The sequence below is a fragment of the Falco naumanni genome, chromosome 6, assembly GCF_017639655.2.
Source record: "Falco naumanni isolate bFalNau1 chromosome 6, bFalNau1.pat, whole genome shotgun sequence".
Classification (NCBI taxonomy): Eukaryota; Metazoa; Chordata; class Aves; order Falconiformes; family Falconidae; genus Falco; species Falco naumanni.
Genome location: NC_054059.1, coordinates 66,353,482 through 66,376,767, shown reverse-complemented (window position 1 = coordinate 66,376,767; position 23,286 = coordinate 66,353,482). Strand labels below are relative to the sequence as shown.

The following is a 23,286-nucleotide window of genomic DNA, read 5'->3' as shown; positions in this document are numbered from 1 at the left end:
CTAATTAATAAATTCCATTTGTTTTATTGAGAGGAAGGAAGAATCCATCCATGGCTTTTGTCATGTCATACAGCACACTACTAGCTCTGGTTCTCTCCTCCCTGAATTTATTCTCTAATGAGACTTGGTTTTTTTAACACAGGACATGGGATAGGATCACTGTCTTGCTCACAGCCCTGCAAGAGACTGAGGTAAAAACTCAAAGAGATGCACACTATTACAAATGCAAAACAGCCATCAAATTTTCCAGTTTATTGATGGGAATTCAAAATTGATACAAAACATGCCCTCTTTGCATGTTGTATTTTACCATTAAAATGTTTCCGACAGCGTCAGGTAGATTCAGAGTTAAGAATATACTTCAGCTTTTAGCATGTACCTTTTTTAAAGGTATTACACAAAAGCGTCTAACTTAGGTAACATGTGGTCCCAAAATTGCTTTCAGACTTTTTCTTTATCAAAAGACTCAGATCTTCTGCTGATCTGATGAAATAAGGGCTTAAAAATGTTTTAAGCCATTAATAAGTATCCTGTGGCGGAGTCAAGAAAGTTTATGATTTCCATTATAATCTTGGGCATATAAAGGCAACAGTCCTATAAAAGCAGCCCTCCAGAATATATGGAAAGTGGCAATGGGTATGACGCCAATTTATATAATTATCAAGTAAAACAGATTTTTAAAGCTATGAATGTGAGCAGTATCACAGCAAAATATTTAATGAATACCACAGAACCAATCAAGTTTGAAAGTTGAGCAGATGTTGTTTCAATCAACAGAGATTTGTAATGTCAAATATACCAAAACGTTTTCTAAAATAAATTCCTAATGCAGAAAAATTGACTTAAACTTCGCTCCTAGCTAATAGTACCTTTTATTTAAATTGGACCCTAAACTGATCAGACAATACATAGCCCACACTTTCGGACATTTATAATAAAAAAGCTTTTATTTTCAATTGAAACAAACGCACCATCCTGCACTTGAAGGCTATAATGAGCCATAAGCATATTCCAAGGTGTATCAATGGCAACAGATTGGTTTCACCTCCACTGAGAAGATACATAATGCACTCTTAATTGGTAAAGAAAATTAAACTGAGCCTTCTCAAAGTTTCTGTACTGTGTTTCTTATTATTGTACAGTTCCACAGTCAGACCAAGAGTTTGCAGTGTGTGCAGATATTGTAGTAAATCAACAGTATTGTTTAATCATCATCTTCCTCCTCTTCCTCTTCCTCCTCAAAACTGTCTTCAAAGCCCTCACTGTCCTCCTGGTCCTCATCACCTTCTATTGCCGTATCCCATTGTGGATGATTTTCTGGCACTGGTTTTGCTTCATGAACTTCCAGCTGTAATTGGGTAAAGAAAGAAAAGACAGGAAAAAAGGGTTACAAACAATACATACCAATGTGGAAAACCCCCCAAAAAAACACCAAATAACCAAAAAAAACCCCAAACAAATGACACACCACACAAAGCTGACAGTTTAAAACCAACAACAACAAAAAACCCACAAAAAAGACAAAACAAACCCCACCCAAAACAAAACAACAGCAGTTTTCTGGGTTTTTTTCTTATCAGAAGTAAGGCATGCCAGATTTTTCTCACTAACTGGATGTATCTAGGACTAAGGGCAGGGAAAAGGCATGGCAGACCTCAAGGTATAAAGCCAGAGCCAACCATACTGCAGAAACTGAATAAATGTGAGAAAGCATGTATTAAAATATGCAGACACTCAAAAGCATCACAAACTAGTGCCATTTAATCCATCGTAAAATTGCCACTACTGGCATCAGACAGAGCTTGAGTCCCCCTCCTTGACACTATTTTAAACTTTTATTTCTTAAAGATAACGGGATTTGGGGGGTTTAATAGCCCTATGAAGTAGCTTTTCATACAATACAAATACGTAACACAATTAACTAACACACCTTCAATGGTTTAATCTGGTCCAATCCCATATATGAATCCGATCTTAAATAAACTGTGTACTGATAGTTTCCAGGCTTGCCTGGCGCTGGGAACTTCAGCTCTACCTACAAAACAGAATCGTCATCATAAGCTCTTACTGCTTTCAAGAGACACATTAGAACAAGTACCCGAGTACCCTAACAAGCAGTAAATGCTACTACAGAAGAATAATACTTGTTTTCTTAAAACCTTTTAGTTTCTTGCAAGTGACATTTCTTTGAAAAATCTCTACATAATAAAATACCCACAGAAGAAAGAATACCCAAACACAATACCTTCCATGAAAGCTGAATAATTAAGTCACATTTTTTTCTGAATTAGACCAAGTAACTTTACAATAAGTACAGTTTCACCCTCTTGTATGCCTCCTAAATCCCAAAAACCCAAAGAGGTTGAAATACTCAGTTTGTTGAAAGTACTAGCTTCACTCTTCTGTTACTTGAAATTGAATATGAAATCTAGTTTGAAAGAACAAAATACATCAATTCTCCATTTTTCAGAAAAGCAAGGAACACAGCCAAAGGTTACAGTCTCAGAAAGGTTCATATGAGCCGAGGCTAATTAATTTGTCACAGTCTCTGTTTTACAGAAAAAGAACACTTAGTATTTCAAACACATTTGAGTAACTTTATTTAAGAATGATCACTGTGTACAAATACTTGTTTTCATCAGCTTTTGATATTGGGGAAAAGAAACATATAATGCCAAGAAACTTGAAAGTCTTAAACTATTTTTTCTTTCTCCATTATCAATTTTCACAGTTAAAAGGCTCTTCTCTACTTTTATCAGGAGAGTAACGCGTGTTTTGCATATTAAAGAGATACATATGAGAAAATTAAAATCTAAATGTATTTGTATACTGTAAGACACATCAGTACAGTTTTTTAATACGCCAAAATAAAATTTTTCAAGCACATTACCTCTTCTTTATCTTTTAGCGTACAAACATGATATGGCATACATATTAGCATCTGCTCCTTCCGATCTGCAATATATAGCCACCACCATTCTTGTTTTTCCTTTCATAAAAGAAAACAAAAAAAACAACCCAGGATTATTGAAGTCATATAAAATTATGCCCCTACACTTTATAACAGGTCCTTACAATACAGATAGAAAGGAGGTGGTTTGTGTTTGGCGAGGTTTGTAAAAACTCTTGGATGCGTATGAATAAAACACATAGTATGCGCTGCACACTGAAAGCAAACAGGTTATCACAAGTAACTGTCTCCAAAGGCTTCATTCCAGATATTCAAACTAAGCTACCCTGTGAGAGATGGAACCGTTGAAGAATTGTGTCCACTGAGGATTGACGAGCAACTTTATGCAACACAATACTACCTTAAGTCCTTCAACAGAAATCCAGCCTGGATAAAAAGGTCAGCATACAAAGCAAGGCATGCTAAAAGACTGATAAAGTTCTCTTTCCAGTAAATGATCTTTTCCAGGTAAGTACCCTTTGCCCCACTTTTTCTCTCCCCCTCCAAAAAGCAGGAATCTGCTGAAAGTTGGAATTTGGACATACCAAGATTTCATTTCAAGGAAGCATGAACCGCAGGCACTATTAGTATTTGTTAAGGATACCCAACAACTGTTGCCTATCACACAGCCTTCAAAACAGCTACAGGTCTCAAAGGTCTTGCCACTGCAGGCACTAAAGCAGAGCTCCTGAACTAAATGAAATTAGATGTGTAGTCCTCATAAAAGACAGCAACATTGTACAAGAACAATAGTTTATCCCTCAACTGAGTCAAACTTTTTAAGACTGTGGTGCAGTTCAGCAACTATTCTCAAATGGGAAAGACTACAGGTCTTCAGCATCAACTGTTCGTCATTTAACCACTGTTCTTTGATTAACCCTCTGGCACACATTTTAGGCAAAATCCACTTTGTTTTAATAGAAGCTGAAACCTTTCTATTGCAAAAAAGTTAGTTTAGTACTGCAAAGTAAGTTTCCATTCCTTCACCTCCTTAAGTCTTGTCTTAAAAAAAAAAAAAAAGAATGACAATAATGAGGGACAGGGGGACAGAAGGAAGACTTCTTCATATTTATGAATAAGTATTTTAGTAGACAGGTAACAGTCATAATAGCATGATCTTACCCTAGGGAAAAAAAGGGGGAAAACCCACACCTTTTAGACAACCCTGATATTAGACTCTTGAATTGTGTTCCAAACCCGTTTTTATTCACTCCTGATGTTCTGGTAACTGTTCACGTTTACAACGGACTGAAGCCCTAAAGCGTGAATCTTACAACAGTTGCAAGTCACGCTCCGAACCAGGAGACCAATTTTTGTATATTTACACCAACAATGATCAAGTAGTTGCTTCAGTGCCACATGTAAATGGTTCTTCTGCTTTGTTTTTAATCTAACAACATTAGAAAGACTGAATGGAAGGATTTTAATGACACCACTGAGCCACTTTCAAATTCCACAGGTGGGAAGCAAATACTGTTAATATGTAGAATCTGAAGAATTTTTGTCTCTGCTGAAAGAGTCAAAAGTTCAGTAGCTTTGCTGTGTTGTTTTGGGGTTTTTTTTAAACCCTTCAGAAGCCGATGGTTAGTGAACTGGAATTTGAATAATGCAGGTGAAAAATTAAAAAAGCTAAATTAACTCCTTTTCTTTTTTGAAGTGACTGATTGTTATGCTGGTAATAATTGTCACCATCTCACTGAAATATTCAGCTAGCAAACTAGAGATTTACAATGGCAAGACACTCACACCAGCAACCAAAACACCATGATTAGCACCGTTGAGTCCCAGAGCAAAGGAGTGTAAAATTAACTCAATATGTTAATGCCCATTTTACAGCATACAAAAGTAAAAGGAACTGCATCACAGTAAAGGAACTGCATTCCTTCACGTACTTAGAAAAACAGGCTCTGAGAACAGGACAAAATCCTATTCATATACTACTTAAGACCAGAATCTGTAGAATTATAAGGAGTCCTTTTTACAAGTATTCCAAGTGATTTTATGAAAAACCATCCCATGTGATTACAAGACATAAGTTATTTTATCTGTAAGTTTCAACAATAAATATACTGTCAATCTGTTTGACAGCTGTAGCAAAGAAGAATCTTATGCAGTCAAAGTGTTTATTTCCCAGCCAAGGGGCCTCTAGAAATAGAAGGATAAACAGTATAAATAGTACAGATGAACAAGAACTACAGAAGCTAGATTCATTACAGAAATGGCTACTTGCCATTTGGGCCTGTAAGGATTCTGACCATAGGAAAAAAAGATCTGCATTTGTATCAGTATGTTATTTATTTTACCAAAACAGTGTGCTGACTTACTATACACTGTGTACATTTCCATCACTATCAATGGCAAGGAATTATTTTTTTTTTAGAACAAAGATCAAAACTGGATTTTCACAAAAAAACAGTAAAAACAGCCAAGGGGGGAAAGAAATACCAGAACAAATTACATTCATTGATCTAATGCTCAAAGGAATCTATAGCCTAAACTCTTTGGAAGTAAAGCTCCTGACCCCAAAAGCCATTGCTTTTTTATAGAAGGACAACTGTGCAGGAGTGTCATTTTCCTCTCTCTTATTGGGTGGAATTTAAAGTTTATGCCTGTGAGAATCTGGCAAGCCAACAGGCAAGCGGGCAAAATGCCCTTTAACAGATGGGTGCAAGGTTTGGCATGCCAGAGAACCAGTATGTTCAATGAAATTGGAACACCAGGGCCAGTTTCTACCTAAAAATGTTAAAACTACAATCTGTGCAGTTTCTGGATCCATGGATGCAAGAGCAGAAGATATTTAGGAACCTGCACAGATTAAATATGCGTCTCTAGCAGTAATCAACTACCCAAAAACTTATATGAAACAGTGTTAAGGCTATCTCCCAAGAACAAGTGTATTAGGCTCACCATACTCAAATATATATGAGTGTATTATACACATATATATAAAAATATATGGTGAGTGTATTATACTCACCATACCCATAAACTCTGGAAACTCAGATATTCATACAACTGCAGCATGTTATCCTTAACTCTGTACCTCTGAACTGGCCGTGACCACAGTACACAAGATACTCTAAATCACAGATGAAAAACACACTTATAGAGTATGATAGCTTTTGTTCTTCAGACACTGCAAATCAACTCTACCTGAACACACTCCAACTGCAACTACAGCACCAAGTACAGCTGTGCTAAACTTTCAGGAAATCATTGAAGAGAGGCTGGAAAATTTACAGCTGCAGAACCCCGAGAGAGAATACACGTGTATCTTCAAGTTCAAGCATTCAGTTCAGCCCTAGATTTAATTTTTTTTTTTTAGCACAGTATTGTACTTAGGTTTGATCACAAAACCCACCAGCAACTTGGTTACACAGAGCTGAAGCAGCTTTGTACAGAGTTAAGTATAAGCAAAGTCTCTGAAGGAACCCTCCAGTGCAGTCAAAGAAATATGAAAAGTTAGTGCCCGTGTGGCACTGGGCATAGCACATACCCTGTTTCAGCTCAAACTGATGACCAAAGCCAGCTGCCTTTGCAGCAAGGAGGTATTAAAACTCTGCTGCATATTTGACATGATCAAAGGCAGCCAGAAGAACAGAATGCCAGCACACCTTTTTCTGTTATGCTGGTGTATTGCTGGAAGCTTCACTGAGAGAGGGGAGAGTACCTAAATGTCAGGAAAATACAGCATTAATATCAGCCATTACAAAATTAGACGTCATGAGGCCACACAAATGTCAGCTAAGGCCTTCCAGAAAACAGCTTCTTTGGTTTATTTGTATATCTTGTCTGGCTCCTTAGCAACAGGTCTTTCTTCCCACACTTCACTTTCTAATGATGGCACAACTAGGTAAAAACAGCAGGAACAGTATGATCAAAAGCATGGAAACAACAGAGCATTTTACAAACGCAAGAAGCTGTACACGGTATAGACATAAAGAGCCTTGGGGACTGAAAAGAGGGAGCAAATATATACAGAGTCTTCCTTTTTTCTGATGTTTCCTTGTTTGTTCTTCCCAGTCTCAGCTGCCTCCTTTAAACCACAAAAGCAGGCCTTGCATCCCACCCCCTGTTATTGGAGACAGCACAACGACAGAGAAGAGGATCCTAGATTAGTTCCCTAGTCAGACAGCAAGGAGGCAAAGGAAACCATCTGAACCACTGACTTGGAAAGAAAGCGTGGCCAAATACTCCTTCCTCCTGGTTCCAATCTGGTCACATCCCAAAGACCTAACTTATTTTCTCAGAACACAAAACGCACGCTTTGAAAAAATCCTATCCTCTTCCAAAATTTCATTGCTGTAATGTGTTGTCAGACAGCTACTGAGTGGCGACTTACACAAACGCCTAACAACTGATACCTCAGAACACACTATCAACACCAAAGGCTGCTGTAGATACCACAGCCTATCCACCATACTGAGTCACCACACGCTCAAATACATCCCTTTCTCCGATACCCATCCACACCTGATGATATATTTTTGAACTCTACAGGAAAGACTGTTCCACAAAGGCCTTTTGCCACTTCCAGACCACACTGGCAGAAAAGCGGCAGCTTTGCCAACCCTCTCCCATCTTCCACAGCTGCACACCGCGTTGCCACCACACTGTTGCGCTGAGACCTGAAGTCAAGCAGCCAGCCAAAAGAATCTGCTGATCCAAATGGCCGCCAAGCTCTCCTGTCACTACTGTTAACACAGGAGGGGTCGGGAGCTCCCCCACTCACAGGCACCTGCAGGTAGATAAAGAGCAAGTATACTCTACTCATAACTCTACCTTAGAGCCACTGCTGTACTTTCACCTTCCATGGAAAAAAAACAGAAAATACTGTAAATCAGAACCCTGTATCTCTGAAAGGTTTAATTCTGAATCTATCTACATATAACAGATCAGCAGAAAAAAAGACCACTTTAGCGCTACTGCCATCAAAAAGGAACCTTAAATTCTATCCAAGTTTCCAAGTCTCTGGGAACTGGATAGAAAGAATAATACATTACAAGTTTTTAGGAAAGTATCTGAAGGAGTTTAAGAGGATTTTATAAATTAAATGAAGACTATTTATAAATTTATAAATGTAAATGAAGATTAGCGATTTTTTCAAATATTAGACTTTTTAAAAAGCCCAGTGTTTACAGTAAAAACATAAAACGAGCAATTGATTTGTATGATATTAATTCTCATGTTTCACAGTTGTAATGTTTTCCATTACTGACCTCAGGAAAAAAAAGACTGTAAACAGGATGCGTTATCTTTGACTTCGTTTCAAGAAGGGCTCGTTCCTTTCTCTGTATACTTTGCTGTAGCTCTTGCCATTCCTGTCAAAGACAAGTTTAAAGGGTTACTGTGCACTAAAAAAAAAAATATCTTTTGCATTAAAAAAAAGAGAAAGTTTAGCCCATATATGACAGGTTCTCATGCTACACTACACATTATAAAAGGGAAAGGCACACAGAGATTAAGTTTACAGTATGATTAAAACCAAAAATAAAAAAATAATCAAGTAACAGTATTCATGTAAATATTAAAAAAAAAACAAAAACCACTAAAATTCAAAAACACAGACCTGCAGGGCTTACACACATTCTTCAAAACTCACTTCTACAGCACTGCCTATAAGCACTACATGAGTTGTTACAAACTTGATCATCCTTCTCCCATCAGCAGCTTACTCTCACCCTGTACAGGGCTTCCAGCTGTCACTCTCAAGTCTTTCATTGTAAGACCTGTGGTGCAGAAGCCATCTACCACCACAACGCCTCATTCTCAATTACAATTACAGTTTCGAACAACTAACTTCACCATTACTAGAGTTCAGTAAGCACATGTATGAGTTTGTTCAACTACTGCATGCTTACAGTATGCATTATGCAGTATGCAACAGCCACTGCATGTAAAGAACAAAGTTCAGAGGAGAGTATCTCACAAAATCCGCAGCAGCTAGTAATCAAATTAAGCTGAACGAAACATTACTATCTTTCCCTAAAGTTAAGCTATTTTTCTCATGTCCTTTTGAGGTTTTCTGCCTATGCTGCAAAGACCCTTCACTGTTCTCTCTGAAACAGTCTTGCAATGACAAAGCTCTTATGCCAGAATGAGGTCTGAAAACCTCTGGAGAACCGATATTACTCCTTCATCCTAGTGTTGCCTAGCCTGAGGGGATGCTAGAGGATTAAAATGCATTTTCTCTTAACCCCGGAAGCAACATTACCCTTCAAGAAAAAGTAAGGCTTACAGCTTCATCATCTTTGTTTTGCTTCTCATCTTGTTCTCTGTCAGTGTCTCTGTCACTTCCATCATCTTTTTCGCTTTGAGAGTCCCTGTTTGTTTCTTCTTCTTCAGATTCACTTCCTTTATCAGAGACCTCCTCCTCTTCTTCCTTCGCAACTATTTCCTAATGTGAAAAGAGAAAGAAGAAAAAAACCCAAAAACCTCTTAGTTTGTCTGCCTTATTGTAGTATGCAGCACTCAAAGCACCTGTCTCAAGGCTATAGACAGCCCTTATTTCCTATCTGGATCTACACCCTTCTGCGTCACAGAGTATGTCTACAGTGAAGATTAATCCTCTTCACCTCATGTGCTAAGAGAAGCAGGGAAGCAAATTTCCCTCTCCATATGGCACCCACAATATGAACAAGAGAAAACAGTATTTGATTCTGGGGTCACATTTTAAAAAGTCCTAACAAAATTAGAGAGAATATAAGAAAGTACCTACAGCATAGCCCACGAAGCGGACAGAACACCATGCTGTGGGAGCATAAAGATACTAAAGCTACTTAATTTAAACCAGCTACTTACACAAGAATAAAATCTCATTTCAGTTTTTTCCCTTTAAAGGAAAAGCAGAGGGTACAGCACAATTCACCTCCCAGAAGGCTGCATAACTTGTAAGAAGGGACTGTGAAGCCAGACTTCTAAAGTAGCTGGGCTCAACTTTCAGCAGGCCACTGGAAACATCACCGTGGCGGCTCCCAGATTATTTTACCAGTAATTTTAAAATGTAAAGAAAAAAAAAAGCTGGTTTAGGATATACTTTATGAAAGCACAAAATTAAAATGTGACAGACAGATACAAAAACCCCATCAAATTTGAAGTGCTAAGATGAACAAAACAGTAAAGTATCAATGAATCTATGAGCTACCCCATTAGCTTGTTTTTGCTTCTGCTGTTTTGGTGGCTGCAATGAAGGTGGCACAGGTTTCTTTTTCAATGGTTTCTTCTTCTTTGATTTTGAAGCTTTCTTGGTTCCTTTATTCTTTTGCTGCCATCCTTTGCTCTTAACTTTGTTGACATCTCCTTGCTGTATGAAAGCAGTATTTAAAATATTTATTGTTCATTAAATTTCAGGCATTCACTGTACTTTAAGCATTTTAAGCTGAAAACCAAAGTCAGAAAGCATAGCTCAAGACACTTCAGTAAGCCTTTCTAAAAAAAGTTTAAAATTTAAAAAAAAAAAAAAAGCTTGAGAAGCACACAATTAGCAACTCAAGATCTGAAAGAAAGTTCTCTTAGCTAGCAAGAGGAACATTCATTCTTCACTTACCCCATCTTCTGTTGGTTGTTCTTCCGCTGCACATATAGACTGTTCTTTTTCAAACACTTCCTGGTTAGAGAAAGATGTGAAAACTACTAATGCCTCTCTGTACCAAAAGAGTAAATTACTATTTTGTATTTTAATGTAATCACCTTAATCGGGTCTGAAAGTTTTACTCATTATGGCAAATTCTTTTATCACTGACAAACACAACAGGGGATTAACAGATCAAACTTAAACACTATTTTGAACATTTGGTCTAGGATTTTTCCATCACTAGCATTATAAAGAAATTTTGTAACAACATGTCATCTTGTTCCAAAGAATCTACTTGTTTCATAGAGCACAGAAATCCTGAATCACAAAAGCAAGCAGTAGTAAAATGCAAATTCTGCTCCAGTTGCCAGAGCATTAAAACTTCAACAGCTGCACTGCTACTCAGGGACAGAGGACAACAAATCACACCAGAAATATGAAACGTTAAGACAAAAACAATGTTAGTATTGTGTAGACTAGAATATCTCTATGCAAATGGAATTTTTTCATGCATTTTTTTCTTCAAAACATACTATATGCCATTTAAAAAAAAAATCAGTCGTAAGGAGCTGTCTTTATATAAAGATGGCAAATAGAAGATATGACCCACAAAAAAAGCATCATGTGAAAGGCCAGCTCTAGTTTTTTAGGTCCTGTATCTCAATGCCAGACTGCCTAGTGGAGTTCACATAGAAAACATCTTAAATGAGTTTTCTACGTGCTGTCAGACATTTCAATTAATTTCAAAGTACAGTTCAATATGCTCACAATTTTCAGTCTCCTTCATTTTTAAGATCCAGCATAGTGATCTTTTACTTTCTGGCTACTGCATCTTCAGTTAACAATGAGATGATGCATTCTGAAATTCCATAGCACAAACACATAGCACATATATACAGACTGTTTTCTGCTGAACTGGCTTCATTGGTTAGTCTGATCCTCAGCTGTAATACGCACACTTGTATGCCTTACCTTAGAGGCATAACTCAGACTTTCTGTTTACTTAGATAATTATCTGAATAGTAGAGATGCAAAAATTGACACTGTAGGTTTTGTTAGGTAAGTTTCTATGCATTAAGTTTTTTTGTTCAAATACAGTCATTACTGCCTTTTAAGCTAAAAAATATGCACATCAGAAGATTAACTACTAGGATGTAGTATAATTTTAGTTATGCTGCATTGCTACCCATTCAGGAGTCCACTTCATGTTGCACTGCTGTACCACCTTTATATTAAGTTATGCATATTTTGCTGGACTGAGTTTCTTTTATGAAAGTGTCTAAAACACCCAAGAGATTTGTAACATTAGGAGTCCACATAAAGTGAAATCAAACACTGTCCCAAGGACTTGAGTGAATACTTTATTCCAGTTCAAGAACTAAGTTTGAGCGTCTCTTTTCCTGTTATTTACAAATCTCAGGCCAGTATCACTTGCCATATTCTTTTACTGTTCCCTAGACAACTGCAACAGGTCAGACTGAACTTTGGTTTGATTCCAGGAAAACCTTCTCATTCAGAAACAAAAACACAAGGGAGGATTAAGAGCAGAAGTTCTGAATTTCAAATCTTAATTTTACAGTTATATTTACAAAACACTATGTTAGCTTGCGAAGAAGAAATGCCTGTTCATTGGCATATACTTGCACTTACACTGAAAAAACAAGTACTCTTGATACTTACCGCCATGGTCTGTCTTGTTAGTGTGACCAGAACAGTGACAAGAGAACCTACTGTAATATTGTTGCTGTCTTCATCATCCAAAACTAGTATAAAAAGAAACGCAACACATCTACTAAACTTCTTTAAAGCCTTTTTTTCCCATTAAACATTGTTTCTGCTATGTCTAAATTTAGGCATACAAATTCCAGAATTTTTAACAAAAAAAATAATTCCAAAATATTATTAAATAAGTCTCTTACAACCTCAAGTATACTATCAGGATGAGGGCTGGTAATTCAGCAAACTATAAAATAGCAACACTGCAATTGAAATTTTAATTGCATCAAAGCTAGAAAATTCAAAAGTTGTAGCTGTTGTGGGAACCATAATTCTGTTATATTGTGCATTATATATTAAAGCATAAAACTTCAGAAACATGAAATACCACACATGACCAAAGGGACCCTGTTATATTTGTTCTGGGAATCATAACTTTGTTTTTCTTGACTTTCATATGATTAACAACTCAATTTCAATGCCACATTAACCATCATGCATTTAATTCTTTTTTTAAGTAGAAGACAAAAGAAAATAAAAGAATGGCAATGATTATTTTAACTAAAACATCAAACATAACACCCACAGGAAAGCCACTGAGGAGTTTATATCTCCAATCTATGAACTGGAGAATGTTCCACGTTAGGGAGGAATAAACTTATATCCCAGCATAGACATGTCATTTATTTTCCCTGCCCTGCTCTGCCCCTCCTGAGAAAGCAGTTTTACTATTCACTAGTTTTACAGATATATTTGATATAATGGTAATACTGAGCTAAACAGAAAAGCATATGCGCTGTGTAATCCTCCATACCACACCTGAGTACAGTTGTGTGACAACTGAAGACTACAGGCAAAAAAGGGTTCCTTGCCAAAATATGGGAAGGTGCTCCAAGACTGAATTTTAAGCCGATTAACAGGACTGTGCACAATCCCGTGCTACAATAAAATAGTGTTTTGTTTGGTTGTGTTTTTTTTAAATGTACATAAACAACATTTAGAAATACCAAGGTTAACAGACATTTGCTTCCTTAATGGATATTTCAATTAACATTTGCTTCTCACAGAGGATTATGCATAAACCAAATTACAAGTCAGGCTACCCAAAACATATCACATTTTGAATGCGATCACTGTAACCACAGTAACAATATAAATTAGGATCAGGTATTAGAACAATCTTTCAAATATCTGACATTTACTAGCGCTGAACTACAAAGGAAAGGAGACTGCAGAACCAATTCACTTTCCACTGAAAGGCTTCCTACAGGAACAGCGTAAAAATATACCTAATCTTCAGAGGAAGAACATTATACATTCATTGAAACAATGCACACAAAAGGCAGCTAAGCATAGCATGGACAAATTCTGCCAGATATAGAAAATACACAAGGATTATCACAAAGGAAACCATGAATATTTAGTCATCGGGGCCTCCACTCAAAAAAAACTCACAGAGGACTCTCCATGTTGGAATAAACTGAGCATACATTGTGGAATAAGCACAACTTTTTAAGATGGCTAATAAAAGAGGTATTTCACCCAGAATTCCACATTGCTCATGAAATATTAAATCAACAGATGAAATATCAGATAAGCTCCTGTAGGAGCAACTACTGCTGGTTTGGGAATCTGAAATGTTCAACGTACTTTATCTCCTCAGGCTATAAATCTCATGTACAACAGCCCACCGCTCAAAAAACGATGTCATTTCCAGGCCAAATAATAACAGTGAGTTGTGTTTCAGCATCCTACAAAAGCTTACTGCCAACAGACTATCAAAATGTCAGAAGAGCAACATACACAGAACAAAAGGACCTCCCACTCACCCTGTGGTTTTATATCCATAGTGACATACGGAAAGCTGCCAAGGACAGCCATAACTTCATCGTATTTCTTATCTTCTAGGAAGTGCAGTAAATTGCGACGATCAGAACCTTTCAAACTCACCAAATCCTGAATACTTTTGATTTTATACTGAATTAAGAAAAAAAAAAGAAGAAAAAAAAAAGGAGTCACATGGTAGAAGAGAACAGTCCACAAACTCTTAGTAATACATCATTTGTGTCCCCGCGTTACTAATATATACACACACACCATTTGATTTGTTCTTTTAGAAACCCCAGACTTTAGGGAACTAGCAAGCCTATGTTTTGAGAAACAATAAACCACAGAGGTTGCATTCAAATCTACCAAATAGCACAGCTTTGAACATTGGGGTGTTCCTTAGTATGTCACCCCTTGGAAACTGGATACATTTCTTATAAAACTATTATTTCAGCCCGCTTTTTGAGAAAGCTGAGCTGAGAAATCTTACTGGTCAGGTTCTTTATTTAGATAGAGTAGCTCAGTGCTTTGAGATTTATATTAGCAGGAACAACTAAGTGCAAGTTTTTTGTTTTGGTGTTGTTTTTTTTTCTTCATACCGAACTGCAAACAAATCTGAAACCAGATTTGCAGAACAGATCTAAAAGGATAAAACAAACAGATTCATCTGAACACCTCGTTATCTTACCATTACAAATGTACGCATCCAGATAGACTGATCGTACCTCAAATCTAGGGGACTGTATTTTTTAAGAGCTCAAAGCATGAGAATCCTACCAAAACAAGCCTACCAAATTGGTCTCTTCCCTCTTTCACATGAAGGATAGGTAGGGTGAGACAGCCCAATGACTGATTTTTATACTTAGTTACACTGCATGTGAAAAAATACATCTCAAATCATGTACTTTTTTGTATGCTGCCTGTAGTTTAGGGCTGGATGAAGAAAAGTAATTTTCTCTAAGGGAATGATTCTTTTATTCATCCAAAGGAAGACTACTTTGACTACCTGATGAACAAGCACCTTCAAAGGGGATTAAAAAAATGCAGTACTTTAAGTATTCTTTATCTTCACACCAACACAAAAGCATTTAAACACCCCCTAAAGCTGTAGTTAAAGCTAAGCAAAAGTTTCATTAGATAAAGAATATTTTTGAGATTGGTCCAAATTAACCATTGTAATAAGACTCTCAGAAAAGTCAACAGCTTCTAGTAGAAGATAACTGCTTGTTTCTAAGCAGGCATTCCTAGTAGATATACTACAGTCAAACAAACAGGTTTGAATACAGCAACAGTCTGACACATGGTGAAGAAACATACGCAGGTATTCGTACAAGACTATTCACTTCTGTCCTTAAATTCTACAAATACCAACTACATAGAAAGAGCTTTATAAAGCATCCTCTTTCATACATGAAGGATCATAAAACCAGAAATACTTCCCACAGTAACTGATAACATTCTTCCCTTTAACGAACTCCTCTGTGCTACCTTCCAAATATATTTTTTATCAAACCAGATTAAGAATGACAAAGCCAAACAAACCAAAAAAAAAAAAGTCCCAGTAGGATATTCCAGCCACATTCTAGACAAATATTAAATAGGAGATTGTAATAAGAAATAAAGGGTTTCTTCTGTTTGTGAGGTCAACATACACTGATCTTTTACACTTAGCAGATCTCTGATCTTCATTCCCACCTCCTAACAGAGGAACTTTAAAGAAACAAAAACTACACAGATCACCCAGGAAGTATTGTAGTGAATTAATGAAAAATAAATGTATTTTTATTCTCTTAGTTAATTCATGTCCTTGCTTGCTTATAGGCAAATAGGCAAGAGAAATAACAGGAAGTGTTTTAAGAAGTTACCAAGTATCATTTGTAGTTTTATACCTTCTTATGATTGGAGACTCGCCTAAGATTGTCCTCTTCAATGTGAGGCAGCTGCAAAAGGGGAGACTTGAACTGCTGAAGTCCCTGGACAGTCATCTGGGAAAGCTTCATGCAATTTTCCAAAGATCCCAAAGATGGAGCACGAAACTCCCTTTCTTGGGGAGAATGAAACAGATGACATCACTTTTATATTTTTTTCTCCTTCTTACACTTTTACAATGTATACTTGTATTACAGACTACAGAAAACAGGTTTTTTCAGTCAACCAAACAAGAAAGAGAGGCATCTTAAAATGTTCAGCATAACTAACCAGGCAGCCTTGTTACTCTCACTGTAGTCACATAGCTCAGCAGACTGTTTTCTTCCCCCTTTTTAAATTATCACATCTGAACTCTAAGGAAGGGAAAGACTTCCATCTAACTTTGTCTCAGGAAACAACATGTTGCACAATGTATCTGTGCAATTATTATAGACAGAAACTTCACCATTTAAGTTTAAAAAAAGCAGCAGCAAAACCAACCTGGTTTAAATTTGTATATTTTATATATATGTGTGTATGTATAACGCTTAGCTCTACTTTGTAAGCGTATTGTTAAACATAGTTTATCACTCATCTTATGACAACATATTATAAGATTTTCATCTTGAGAGATGAACATAAAGGTGGCAGCCTATTACATGCCAGAAAAAAACTGTAGGTATAACTGAAGCTAAGCAGAGCATGTTATGTTAGAAGGCAGTAACAGCTGTAAAAATATCAAAGGCGTGGCTTAAAAGAGGTGTCTGAGCAAACACCTATTTGACTTTTCTTTAAAATACTAAAGGAATTCTTGATAATTTCTAAAAGTATAAAAAAGTATACACTCTACATAATTAAAATTATTATAAGATAGACAAGGAGAAAGCCTTAACCAGAACAGAGCAAAAGAAAAAAATAAAACAGACATTTAATACTCTTCATTATGGCTGCAAAGAAATGCAAGACAGGTTTCCACATACTGTTATTTAACCTTTGTTAGACAACCATCCATTCATAACTAAGACTTCTCAAAGCCCCATTTAGAAAACTCATTTCAGAATTCCATACAGCTCAAGAGCTGCTTCAGGTTTGGAACTGGCAATGTTCAGCTTACTCTATGTGTACTTTACCATGACACAGAAAAATAAGTTAGATTGTCTTCAGAGAGACAAGAGGAATTTAAGCTATTTGGGTCTTTTTCTGAACTTGTATGTGGCATACGAAAGAACCAAAGGCAACTTCTAACAAGTATTACAGAAGGCACCTGTAATTTACAATGTTTCTCATTTTATTTAAGAATCGGTATACGTATTTTCTTACACTTTAAAACCTTTCCTGAGAAACAATCAGCCTTTGATTACCTTGACTGTTACAGATATATTCTATATATAAACACATAAAAATCAGTAAGAATACAAATGTGTTGTGTACGTACACAAAAAATATATACGTACACAAATACATATACTTGGTATGGACGTATTTGGGATACTACAACAGGGACATAGCAGTATCTTTCAATAGATTGGTCAGACAGATGGTCAGAAGGAATATGGCCACTCTGCTAGGGCTGTGTGATCAAGCTTATCACACTATCGAGGCGATTAGAAGTGTGGATAAAAGCAGGTTTACTTACGCCTGGGTGGGAAGGTAGACAGGCCATATATCACCTGCACCTGACCAAAAGGGTCCTAAAGCCAAAATTGCTGAATGTTTATTTTAAGTGCCAATGGCCATGTAATTAGATAAAAAGCAAGTTTAAATTAATCTTAGAACATTTTATAGAGGAAATACGAGAAGGTAATAAATCTGATGCAAAACTCCCAGATTTGGTGCCTTCAGTATGTTTCCTCCTTCCTTTACACCACTACCTTGCTACAAATTTATAAGCAACTACCAGGGCATGTATGTTAAAGGCACATGAAAGATCACTCTCACCTCTGCTCCACCTACCCCTCTCCATTCAAATGGCCTGTTTCTTCATTAATTACACCAAGCTATAAATATAATCAGCTATCAAATCAAATTACATGGCAGGACTTTTTTTTTTTTTTTTTTAAACCCAGTATATTATACTGTGAAGGTTATACAGAACATAAAGAGAAAACTACCATATGAATGGAACTATCTGGCTAGACATACTGATAAGTAACAAACATGTAACTTGATATTTTTTAAAAAAAAAGGTAATGGAAAGACTAATCTCCCAAATAAACAGCACAAAATTTACTTTTTGTCTTACCTATCTTCCACCTCCCCTGTAATTTTTTGGCTGCTGCTAAGGAGAATCACAGAGTTTTTTTAAATTAAAAACACCCACACTATAAACCAAGTTAATAAAAGAATCTTAAATACTCTCTGACAAACCAGCTTTTGCGGGACATTAGATAAAGCTGTGAGACCACAGAGCACTAGTCAAAGAGTAGAAATTCTTCTCTTTCTTAAAGCACTGACTCATCATCCATGTGACAGCCGAAAAATATTTTAATAAAGTTGGAGAATATTATTTCTGTTTCCTGAAAATAACACTGCAATTCCCTGACAGTGGATCTAAGGACAGAGTATAGCTTTTAACACCACCTGACTGTCCCCATAACATGAATGCCATTGTTGCACATATTTTGACAGCTTCTGCTTGTCAAAGTGCACAAGACAAGATGACCTTTAAACTAAGGTCATCCAAAACATATGACATTAGTCAATCACAAATTCCAATGAAAATCATAGTTGCTTGTGAAGAAATGGAAGGATTGGTATACACCTGTCAAACCACCACCTCTACCTTACACCGCAGCTTCCAACCTGAATTAAGAATCACACTTCGACTGGACAGCTGAACTGATGCCTAACCTTTCTGCAGACAGTTACCACAGCACATTCCATGTTTCTGGCAGCGAACGCCTTGCTTGGCAGGGCAGCTGCCTGTGATAGTTAAGGATGAAGAAAGAGTCAAAGAAGCCATCAAGATAATTTAGACCTGCCGATTATCAACTACCAGTTAATCACCACAAAACAATACATGCAAGCAAGGGATGCCACAGACCAAAGCGTATTTTCATGGAAGAAAAAAAAAAAAAAATGTAGAAATCAGGCAAGACAGTACAAGACATTTTATGTAGAGGTAGCTCACAATTGCCACCAGGCTGGAAAAGGCTTAGCACTGACTGGACTGAAACAAACACAACATCAATTTTGGTTTTGTGAAACCAGATCCTTGCAAGTTCCTTGCAAGTAACAAACGCAAACTCATCTGCAAAGAATGATAGCTCTGTTAAGCAGTAACCACAATTAAATTATTTTTATGCCACATCTACACTCATTTGTTCAAGACAGATTGTTTCTAATGGCGCTTGTTAAGAAAGTCCCTGTCTTATGAGGATGTATTAGCAGCCTGAGGTACCACTTTTCACTATCTTGGGAGGCAAGATGCTTGTTCCTGTGAAGGGCTCACACAGAACTTCAAAAATCTCATTCTGTGATGTGCTGTTCTTAGTGTTTCTAAGTCTTTCCTGCACCTTCTCCAAGGACAGCTGGTACTGGACCAATAGTGGAATGCTATATGGACATTTTTAAAACTAAGAAAACTAAGTGCCAAGATCATGAAGATTCATCCAAGGTGGTTTTCTTCAAAAGATTTGACTAAAAAGTGCGCATAAATGGTTAGTTATTAGTTATGCTAATGACAATGATAATTATTATCGTAATTATTGTGATATATTATTATGTATTATATTGTTATTATAATTCAGGGTATTTGAAAGACATAAGTGAATGCAGCACAAACTGAGACTCCTTGTCCCACCATCAGTTTAGGTTTCACAAAATAAGATTTGTCCCCAAAATATTTCTTTAGATAATATTAATGCATGCCATCACATTTTTCACAAATCAGAACTGCTGAACATCTATGGCTAATTATAGCATGTAATAATTTTATGAACCATATCAAGGCTGATTTAAATGAAAATTAGGACTAAACCCAAAACCATCTGTAGTTAATTTTTAAGCTACTTGTGTTGACAAATACGTGAAGAAAAACAGTCTCTCAAAATTTCAGTATCTGACCTTAATTTTACACATATTTTAACAGAAAAAAAAACCACCCAAACAATGACACCTTTTAACTTTCCAGTTGTTTTCCAACAAAAGTCAGGCATGGGGGCAAAATTATCACTACATGTACAGTCATCAAAAAAAGGGTCAACATTTTAAATTTGCTAAGTGGTAAGTAGCAAAAATGGCGATTTCCTTTAGAACAAAGACCAAAATTCTGAAGTAGTTTACCTTCAAGTGCTCAAAATCATTATTGTCAGCCTGACGGGTAACTGCTGGGTATCACCATCCCTTTGATGCTTTGTGCTGAGCATGCACTGGCATGGAAGTGAGAGGAAATGTTTGGTACAAATTTCTGAATATTGCTGTCTTAAAACTTTGGAAATAATTTTAAGAAAATCTGCTAAAGAAATACCAAACAAATCCTCAACTATATCTATGACACCCTTCTACTTTTTTTCAAAATTCTAGGAAAGTAACTTTTACCATACGTAATGACAGCTATAAATTCTCATCAACTTGCACAGACTTACTAAGGTTGGAAGGGATCATCATAATCTCTAAGAACAGTTATAACTAAAGGTTGTTTAGGTTTGTTTTTTTAATAATCATCACTTCCATTTCACATGCAAATAAATGGAAAATCAGTTTCCACTACTGTCTTCCAAAATACTGTTTGATTTTTTTCTTTTAATTTAAGCTAAAGTCTACATTTTCTGGAACTGCAGAGCAGTTTATTAAATACACTGCATCTATAAATAATCATTTTAATGTCAAATTAAAAAGATATCTCCACGTACATACAGAACTAGAGAAGAACACAGCTACCTGGAGGCCATTCAAGTTGTGAAGTACATCATGCACTCTGTTAAGTATCTGATTTCAGCTTTTAAAAGAGCAGCTATAGGTGTTCTTCATTTTTCAAAGACTTCTGGTTCTGTTGCATGCAAAAGCTTATCTGTAATATTTTGGTTTCATTTTGCACATGACAAAAGTATTTGATAGCTGATCAATATATATATAGGCCATCTTAAAAGACATCTTTCAGAAGTTTCAAGTATTTTTATGCAAAAAGCCTATCCAGGTTTTTTAAAAAATACCTACATTTGGCATGCACAAGGGCTTATAAACAAGTAAAAAGATGCACCTTTCATAATTAGCTATAATATGAGGACTTGGTCTAGCTGAACTAGCAAAATTTCAAAAAAAACACCACCAAACTACCAAAACCAACAAAAAACCACTACACTTCCAAAACAGCTACTTAGCTTTTTATGAAAAAAATGACTAAACTATTACACTAATAAAGTTTCAAGCATATCTCTACGACTTTTGTTACAGTGCTAGTCTGGAGAATATTCACACAAACATATCCACAACTGAGCTCTTAATATGATACCCATTAATAACAATACCATTTAGTGTTAGGTGAAGATTACTTCTACAATGAAAAATATGGCTCCTGCTTACTTCAAGGTTTCAAGTTTTCTCCCCAGCAGTCTCACAGACTGGTAAAGGTAAGGTTTAAAAGACAATTAGAAATACATTCCATCAATACTTCTTTCTAAAATAGGACATAGGCCAGCACACAACATCCTTATCTGCTCATGTCCCCCTTCTCACACTTTATTTAGTTATGGAGCACAATTTCCAGCACCACACCTGGGAAAGATCTTCCCCAAAACCATTCTTGTTAGGAGGCTATCTATGCTTGTTTTGTCTAGTAAAGATCAACCAGTAAGTATTATCTGATAACAACCAAAATGGTCACCAGTTTGGCATAAAAAAATGCCTTGCCTATGTTTGTTGTGATAAAGCAAGGAGATGCAAGCCCTTGTTTCTTCACACTGCAAGCAACCATCTTTAGCATAATTGCCTTTTTACAGTAAGAATAAAAAAAGCTTAAATACTACAGTTCAATTAAATTTAATTTTTGTGGCAATTACAGCAAAGTAAACCTGCCCCTACAAGTTCAGGAAAAAAAAAAAATCATAGCAGGCTAAACAGCACAGGATCCCAAAATGGAGAAATATAAGCAATAAAAAGAAATGATCCAAAAAAACAAATGATACTCAAACAGAAGAACTGTTCTTCACTAAGAGTGGTGAGGCACTGGAACAGGCTGCCCAGAGAAGCTGTGGATGCCCCATCCCTGAAAGTGTTCAAGGCCAGGCTGGATGGGGCTTGGAGCAACCTGGTCTGGTGGAAGGTGTCCCTGCCCATGACAGGGGGGTTGGAGTTAGATGATCTTTATGGTCCCTTCCAACCAAAATGATTCTATGATTCTATGAACTGTAAAAGTACAAATGAAAACACGGATGAACACAAGTAATTTGTCTTACATTAAGTGCTTTCCTACCAAAAATTGACCAGATCTTTAAGAAAAGGTTTTCAATTGCAGCATTTAAAGTGAAACTTCCAATTGCAAAAATTACAAGCCGAACACAAGATTTCAGAGTAGAAATGCTGCTGCCACTGCTAAGGGCAATCCTTAAGATAGAGAGTGCTCTCGTAACAGTAAAAAGAGCAAAAGTGCATTTAGGCATTTCTAAATATCACAGGTTAAGTTTTCCACAAGAACCAAAGACTATGAAATACTGCAATGAAGAATCATATTTACTAATTTTAATTATACAGTTTCTTTTCTTACCTTCCCGGCTTCGAGCCATTATTATTAGTTGGCAGATCACATTAATCATTTCTTGCAGTAGTGCAGGACTCTTTTTCAGGATAAACTGCTGATCTGCAAGACATTAACTGGCTGCAATTATGCTGCACTTCTATTAGGAAAAAAGGAGGACAGTTTACATGAACTGGACATTTAATGATGTGGTTTTCATTTCTATTCATTCCTGTGTTACTGAAAGTACCACTTTATTCTCATTGACACATCCATCTATAACGCTCCCTAACAAAACCTGAAAGAGCAAGTGCAAACACAGATTTTGTATACCAGACAAGCAGCTTCCACATCGAACAAAGAGGTACTTACTAAATCCATCTAAAAAAGCAACAGGATAGCAAGCAATTTACCAGTCTTATTAAAACAGTGTGACCTCTTTAGGTAATCACAGGTTTAAAAAAAAAAAAAAAAAAAAAAGATTTGAGTGAAACGTTAGTTTTGGCAAACATATTAGTCGTAAAGCACTAACTGTGTTTGAATATAGATCTGGGAAGCTGTAAGTATGAACAGTAAGTAGCAAGCACGGTAAGAGATTTTTACTGACTGTTTAAAACTGATCATTTTTCTTTTGAAAGA

At 36.4% G+C, this 23,286-nt stretch overlaps 1 protein-coding gene across 1 annotated transcript in view; it reads right to left on the bottom strand.

The window, feature by feature from the left end:
• Positions 1 to 237: 237 nt before the first annotated feature.
• SEC63 (SEC63 homolog, protein translocation regulator) overlaps positions 238 to 23,286 on the bottom strand; it is a 63,667-nt gene continuing 40,618 nt past the window's right edge. The window contains exons 11-21 of the mRNA XM_040597740.1: positions 22,678 to 22,770; positions 15,956 to 16,110; positions 14,069 to 14,216; positions 12,204 to 12,286; positions 10,497 to 10,556; positions 10,095 to 10,253; positions 9,189 to 9,347; positions 8,170 to 8,271; positions 2,891 to 2,989; positions 1,931 to 2,035; positions 238 to 1,348 (exon numbers count right to left, since the gene is read on the bottom strand). Of these exons, the coding sequence (XP_040453674.1) occupies positions 1,205 to 1,348; positions 1,931 to 2,035; positions 2,891 to 2,989; positions 8,170 to 8,271; positions 9,189 to 9,347; positions 10,095 to 10,253; positions 10,497 to 10,556; positions 12,204 to 12,286; positions 14,069 to 14,216; positions 15,956 to 16,110; positions 22,678 to 22,770 (1,307 nt within the window). The 3' untranslated portion in view covers positions 238 to 1,204. The remainder of the gene's footprint in view (positions 1,349 to 1,930; positions 2,036 to 2,890; positions 2,990 to 8,169; positions 8,272 to 9,188; positions 9,348 to 10,094; positions 10,254 to 10,496; positions 10,557 to 12,203; positions 12,287 to 14,068; positions 14,217 to 15,955; positions 16,111 to 22,677; positions 22,771 to 23,286) is intronic.